Source organism: Sciurus vulgaris, assembly GCF_902686455.1.
Source record: "Sciurus vulgaris genome assembly, chromosome: 9".
Lineage (NCBI taxonomy): Eukaryota > Metazoa > Chordata > Mammalia > Rodentia > Sciuridae > Sciurus > Sciurus vulgaris.
Window position 1 is genome coordinate 57,156,637 of NC_136469.1, and position 7,872 is coordinate 57,164,508.

At 40.7% G+C, this 7,872-nt stretch overlaps 1 protein-coding gene across 1 annotated transcript; it reads right to left on the reverse strand.

Moving 5' to 3' along the window:
* Positions 1 to 6,574: 6,574 nt before the first annotated feature.
* Positions 6,575 to 7,519, reverse strand: LOC306669793 (phosphatidylinositol N-acetylglucosaminyltransferase subunit C-like; the record flags this gene model as incomplete). Its single annotated transcript, XM_079153954.1, has 1 exon — positions 6,575 to 7,519. One exon carries the CDS (start codon positions 7,517 to 7,519, stop codon positions 6,623 to 6,625), a length of 897 nt encoding a protein of 298 aa, XP_079010080.1. The 3' UTR covers positions 6,575 to 6,622.
* Between the last annotated feature and the right edge of the window lie 353 nt (positions 7,520 to 7,872).

Below are 7,872 nucleotides of genomic sequence, written 5' to 3' on the forward strand. Positions count from 1 at the left end.
TGCACACTTGGGCTGCAGAGTCAGGAGATTGTGGTAGAATCTCAACTCTTGCTCTCAATCAATGGGGTGACTTTGAGCAAGTCACCCAACTTCTTAATCATCAGTTTACTCATCTATAGAGTGGAGATAGTAATACTTAATTTACATAGATACTTGTGAGAACATCATGAGCAAATGTAAAGTACATAAAGCATTACTGCTTGATATAGAGTGATGTCCAATAAATTTTACCATCTGAACAGAATATATACATTTTTCCTATTACAAAAAGTCACTCTTTAGCTTCATATCTGGTCTGTGTTAGTGGTCTACTTTGCAGCTTCCTTTGACCTTAACCCTTCCTGAACTTGTTGCTTTGGTCTATCCACCCTGGGTGCTACCATGTTTCTCTCTCATACATCTTTTCTAACTCTACAGAAAAATTTCCTGAACTTCTGATTCTGCCTGCCTTTTTTTGTTTGTATGATTTACATGAGCGCAATTAAAGGAGTACTGTTGCTCAGAGACCCTCCCTCAATTTGCACCAAACCCATTGCAACTTGTTTTACTTTCCTAAACTATCTTTTCCTCTCTGCGTTTCCATCTCAGTTCTCACACATCTAGGACTTCAGCTCAAATATTTTCATATGGCCTGCCTGTCAGACAATCCTCAGTAAGTTCCAACATGGGCATAAGCAAGCCATAGGCAAAAGCCTCCCTTCCCATTACAACTATTCCTGCCCCATACTGGAAGGAGGAACACTTTCAAACCCACATACATTTGGGGAGAGAGGATGTTTACCCTATTATCCTTAAGAGGCAGGAGGCTGAAGAGATTTTTAAAAAGTATTATTCATTAAAAGAGCTTTTAGGCTAAAACTTATTACCCTGATAAAGTAGGCAAAATTGTATAGAAATATAAAAATGCTCTGCAAAGATAACTTTTCCTGCCTTAAACTTTAAAACGCAGCCATAAAGTTCCCCATAATCTAATTCCTACCTGGGTCCTCACTTCTGCTCCCTTGCCTCCCCCCAGTGCTGTTTTACATTTCCTAGTCCTGTGATACCTCTATTTGCTGTTTTTTTCCTGCAAACCTCCATGCCCCTTTACTGCATAGCAAAGTTCTATTCATGCAATTTAAAAATCAGTTTAATGGACATATAATTTATATGCAGTAAAATTTCCCAATTTTAATTGTAGATGAAATTCCATGATTTTTGACAGATATATATGGTCATGTGACCACTACCACAAAGTGTGATACAGAACTTCAAAAAACTCTCCTGTCACTTTGCTGTGTCTCCTTCATGCCACCTCCTACCCCAAGCTCCTAACACCTACTGATCCTATTTTTTGTCACTGTGGCTTTGCCTTTTTTTTTTTTTTTTTTTTTTTTCAGAATTTCACTTAAATAGAATCCTCCATCACATAGACTTTTATGTCCAGCAACCTTTACTTAGCATAATGCTTTTGTGAATCATCCATGTTGTTACCTCTTGCAGTTCCTTTTTAGAGTTGAGTATACCAGTGTATGCAAGGATTATAGTTTGTTTAGCCATTCGGTTATTGAAGGGCATACTGTATTCACACTTCAGACTTTTTCTAGTTTCTTTCCTGATATCTAGTTCTTCCTTACAAAGCCAGAAAAACTTGGTCTTCTTTTGTACTTACAGAAGTGTTTTTTTTTTTTTTTTTTTTTTTTTCCCTTGTTTTTTAGTTACTCTTCTCTGGGTATTCTTAACACCCTGATACCCTAAAAAGCAGAAATCGGGTTTATTTACCTATTTGTCCCCCGATTCTGCTGCATAGTAAACACTTAATGAAGGTGGTCAACTTGACTAGATACACCCTTTTTAGCTGACCTGCAGTTTAGTCCAAAGCCAGATGAGGAATTAAAATGAGAGGCAGTGTTGTAGACTTCCTCACCACTAGAGAATGTGGCACTAGTTTCATGACCCAGACAGTAAAATAAGTACAGTCTATTGCTGACATCTGGGAAGGGCTTGTCTTTTTCTAGGAGAGAGAACAAAAATTTTTTTTGGCAGTTGGGACTGAAGAAAATAAATTAGCCATCCCTGATTAGTTTCACATTTACAGGTCTCTAAGGAATTTGGAAAGTGTGTGGCAATTTTGCAATAGTGGAAGCTCCACATGCTGAATAAACTAAGGATTTTGAAGTTTGCACAAGTTCTGAAGATGGTCCAGGTCTTTTCAGTAAACATCTATTAAATTTCTCAACACTGGAATGACCAAGAGGAAAAAAAAAATAAGCCAAAAAATGAAAGGAACACGTAACAAGAAAAATCCAGTTTATGAAAGGACAGAAGATGTTTCTATCATAAGATTTTCAGTAAATGCTGTTTCATTCAAAGATGATCTGAAATACTTAATAGTGACTGTTAAGTGTAGATTTATTCTTTTATTTGAGTGGAAATTTTTTCCTGTGGATGATGTTTATCTAAGTCACATCCAGCGATGGATGTAAAATATGAACTACAGAGCAGTGTGATAGACTCTAGGGAGATTAATTGACAGTAGCTGAGAGCAAAGTTCTGTAGTAGTGATTGGGTTACAAACTTTGCATCTGGGAAGGTGTTTTGGCTTCAGGAGAGAGGACGATGAACGGTAGTGCTGACAAGTGGGAAGCATGCAGCTTTCCCCAGACTATGGCCTGGACTGCTCTTTCAAATACCTTACTTGAAAAATCTAACTTGGACAAATCCAATCAAGCACATGTGTATCAATCAAAAGATGACCAAATTTTAAATCAAAAAGTCGAGTGGCCTTGGTTTGCATGCTTTTATGCCTCAATTTCCTTCTCTGAAAGCAAATGGAGACAATTGTAATAGCCAAGTCTATCGCCAGGAGTTTCACATTTATTGCTTTTGGTTTTCTAAGTAACCTTGAAACTGACCTTTGGAGGGAATGAAGTACAGAGGTTAAATAGTACATCTGTAATCATAATGACTGAGTGGCTAGGATGAAGCCAAACGTGTTGGGCTTGACAGGCCTCAATAATGCTGCGCTGCCTCTCTGCACTGTTGTGAGGAGTTAAGAGTGAGCATGCTATTTGCTGGTACATAGTAGACATCTAAAAATGTCAGTTTCCTTGCAATAGTGGAAGCTCCACATGCTGAATAAATGAAGTATTTTGAAGTTTGCACAAGTTCTGACCTGCAGTTTAGTCCAAAGCCAGATGAGGAATTAAAATGAGAGGCAGTGTTGTAGACTTCCTCACCACTAGAGAATGTGGCACTAGTTTCATGACCCAGACAGTAAAATAAGTACAAGTCAATTGCTGATGACTGGGAAGAGCTTGCCTTTTTCCAGGAGACAGAACAAAATTTACCTTAAGTGTCAAAACCTTGCCCATGTCAAAATTATTTCTATCTATGAAATATATAGATGCATGTGTGTCGGGAAGGGTGGATATTATTTTTTGTTTTTAATTTTCTTTGTTCTTTTTAGATATACATGACTGTTCTAATGAGAATCCCGGTCTTGTGGTTGTACATGATGTGGAGATTCATTGTGATGTTTCATATATGTACATAGGAAAGTTGGATCAGAGTCATTCTACTGTCTTCCCGATTTCTGTACCCACCCCCTTCCCTTCATTTCCCTTTGTCTAATCCACTGAATTTCTGTTCTTTCCCCACCCCCGCTTGCTGTGTATTAGCATCCACATATTAGGGAGAACATTTGGCCTTTGGTTTTGGGGGATTGGCTTATTCACTTAGCATGAAATTTGCCAGATTCATCCATTTACCTGCAAATGTCATAAAGTCATTCCTTTTTATGGATGAGTAATATTCTACTGTGTATATATACTGTGTATAAAATTCTACTATGTATAATATATGAGTAATATTCTACTGTGTATATATACCACAGTTTTTAAATCCACTAGGTGTTCTAAGTGAAGAACACCTACGTTGGCTCCATAGCTTAGCTATTGTGAATTGAGCTGCTATAAACATTGATGTGGCTGTGTTACTGTAGTATGCTGATTTTAAATTCTTTGGCTATATACCCAGGAGTGGTATAACTGGTTCAAAACACAATTCCGTTCCTAGTTTTTTGAGTAATCTCCATACTGCTTTCCAGAGTGGTTGCACCACTTTGCAGTTCAGTGGGTATTCTTAAAAAGATGCACGTGTTGGTGGCAATACCACAATGATTAGTCAATCATGAAACAGATGTTCAGCTCTGGTTCATTTAAATTTCCTTTATTTTTTTTTAATTTTGTTTTGTTTTTCGTTTTGTTTTTGGCACTGGGGATTGATTCCAGGGTACTTTACCACTGAACTGTATCCCCAGTCCTTTTTTATTCTTTGAGACAGAGTCTCTCTCTTAAGTTGCTTAGGACCTTGATAAATTGCTGAGGTTGGCCTCAAATTTGTGATCCTCCTGCCCTGGCCCCTCAAGTCACTGGGGTTATAGGCATGTACTACCATGGCCAGTTAAATTTCATTTATTTAAGAGACATTAGAGTTATTTTTTTTTTAAACTGTACTTCAGGCATAGATATAAGGGGAGACTAAAAAATTGAGGGTTTAGGGAACATTACACAGCTAAAGTGAAAACCATGTGCCATGCCTGGGAATACAAGGAGACAAAGCAGGGGGCCCTTTACTGTGGTTCAAGAGGAGGTGTAGCTCAGTGGTAGAGCACTTGCTTAATATGTGCAAGGTCCTGTGTTCCGTTCCCCGTACTGCAGGGTTGGGGGGGCAGGGAAGAGAGAGTAGGTGGGAAGTGACTGGTGTAAAAATTCTCTTCTCTGGTGAGTTCAAAATAAACTGAGCATCGGTGGACAAGGGCAGCAGGCTGGTGCAAGTTGAAAGTTCCATTTAGAGGACTAAGCTTGTAAACCAGACCCTTATGGTGTAATAGGATTCTCCCTCCCTCTCTCTCTCTCTCTCTCTCTCTCTCTCTCAATTTTAAATTTGAAGAAGGAACGTACTTTTTTAGAGAAATGGTAATAAAGCAAGATTCCTTAGGGTCGCTGAGGTGACTTAGCAATCCAATGATGATGATGTACATCTTATCTCTGAAGGGCTTTAAACTATGTCTGTCTTACAGTCTAGCTCTGATAAATGAGGGCGTGTGTTGTATTTTTTCTTTCAAGAAAACTTTGAACTATAGTTTCCAATAAGAAACAAAAAATAATCAATAATCAAAGAAAAGCAAGCCAGATAACGAGCCCTGTTGAGTAGTTAAACTCAATACTCAGTGCACGCCAGGAATTTTCACCAGGGAGTGAATTGGCAGCTGAGCCTTCCTTCAGAAAATTTCAGACTGCTGCCTCTTTTGTTGCTTGGTGCAACAGATAATGTCTATTCCCATTTTATGAAATGGAAAGTGTAGTTCACAAGAAGGCTAGCATGATGGTTGAGTTTTGTGCAACACACTACCATACATTGCCTGTCGATTCCTGGTGCATAAATGGTTTGCCAGTGGTCTGCCAGCACTGCAAAATGGAGGAAAGAGAAATTTGTTTTAACAGCTCCCTTTTTTACCCACACTGCTCCACCCCTGCAAAAACAAGTAGAACAAAACAACAAAAAAAAAACCAAATTCCACGTCAGTTAGTGATTTACCTCCACAGGGATTAAACAATGCTGAGCAGAGGCTGAACTCAGGGGAGTAATGCATGTAGCTGTCACTGTGAGGCCATTGCCATTTTTAAGTCTGGCCCAGACATGCTGTTCGATTAAAGAAGTACTAAATCCAGGGATTTGGAACTGGGGATCTAATTATGGAACATAATTACTTGTGGGCCTGTGACATGCCTGAAGTCAGAGTGAGTGGAGCAGGTCAGCACCCTGGACACTGACCTATGCTTCAGGGCTTGCTGTGACCTCTTATCTGAGGAGCTCTCTTCAAATAAATCCTTCCTACAAATGTCTACTAGTTTCCATTCAGGAAGGAAGCTAATGGTGAATATATAATTCTTGAAAAGTTCCTTTGGAATTTGCAGCTTGGTGTCTCATAACTCAATTTTATATCTGGTATCTTTTCTTGAGTTTTTACTTATAGTTTCCAGTTCAACATTCTAGTGTCTAGTGTGTGTGTGTGTGTGTGTGCGTGTGTGTTTGTGTGTGTGTAGAGAAAAAGGGAGAATCAGGAGGTTTGATGATTATTATTTAATACTTAACTTCATTTTCTTAATTTTTTTCTATTAATCATATATTACCTTTACAACACGAAAGCCTGAAGTTTTCACAAAACTAACAAGGCAGTCAACCTATGAAATCTTTTTTTAAGAATTTTATTTGTTCTTTTTTAGATATACTTAAATAATTTGATTTATATTCTGATATTCTTTTCTTCTCCCCACTCCTCCCTCCCCTCCCCTCCCCCTTCTTCCCCTTCTTTTTTTTTTTTTTTTTGTATGTGTTACTTTGTAAACGGAGACCACATAACTTCATAGGTTACAGTGAATAACAGATGAGAGGCAGTAATTCAAGAGGGCACCAGAAAGCACCTTCACCATCTAAGCCTTTGGTTAATTTTTTCTTCTGATCTCTGTTCTCTCATGCACATCAGCCTGCTGCTTCCAGAATGGACTCTGCTTCAGATTTTATGCTGGTTAGGATGCCAGTCTATCACTTGCCTTAATAATGTAATGGGGTCCCTAACTTAGCTGAGGAACCTGGACAAGTCTTCTTTGATTTCAGCTTCATCCCAAGGTCCATGAATGTTTTCTTTAAAAAGCTGCAGACGAATGAGGTAGAAAGGGCAGAGAAATGAGATGGAAACCAGCAGAAGGGCAAAGAGTATGGCTCCCACAGCACTGATGGACAGCAGGCCTCCCAAGGCTGAAAAGGCAAAAAGCAGTGTGACCCCCACGTAGCTGCGGGGAGTACTGGCCTTCAGTTTCTTCTGTAACATGGGCCACAGGGCAAAAATCTGGATGGCAAATGTCACCATGATGAAGGCATGCAGGGACCGAGGAAGACGTGAGGCCAGGCAGACAGAAGCAAAGATGGCCATGTTCAAGGACAGTGTGCTGGATACAATGGCAGCATTGGCCCCATAGTCAAAGAAGATGAGGTGGCCCAGTAGCATCAGGACCGACATGGCATAGATGGTGTCAGTGCTAACGGACTCCGTCAGGGTCTTCAGCACTGGTGAAAAACCGTAAGTAAAAGCAATGAAGACCAGCGCGCTCTTCAGGTCAGCCCACCGGGTCCGCCCGCTCTTCCTCCTCCCTTGGCCTCCATCAATGAGATCGAACAGAACGTAACCCATCAGTGAAGATGCCAGGCCAGTGCCAAAGAGCCAGTGCGGGGCCAGAAGACCCTGGTCCATGTACCACCAGATGACCACGAAAACACAGACGCTACACAGCTGTTGTATCACCACACTGGACTCAAAGACCACAGCCCAATATTGGTATTTGCGGGCGTAGATGTTTTTCCGGAGCTCTTCCAGGAACCGCGGGTCCACGTAGTTATCAGGGAAGGGCTGCCGCTCGTACAGGACCTTCTGCCACTTGGCCACCTTGCTGCTAGTTACAGGTTGGGCACACGTCATCTTATCCTCTCCCTTAAGCTCAGGCCAGTTCAGTCGCCCTCCAAGAAGTGCATATGTTTCTTTCTTTAATGAAATTTTGAACCAAAACTTCTCTGGAAATTGTGTTATCTACCGACCTTTTCTTGTTTTCAAAAAGGCAGCAACTCACGCTAGGCCCGCAATAGTTGAGTTTGTACTCCTGCCCGAGGCAGAAGGGCACAAATTCCTGCCCCTGAGTTCCTAGGGATGAGATGCCCGGCCGTTGGCCGGCAACCGCCCACTGGCTTCCCCTTCCAGGGCCTCCTTCTTCTTCGTACTTGGCGATCCTCCTGCCTCAGCCTCCCAAGTAGCCAGGATTACAGGCGTGTGCCACG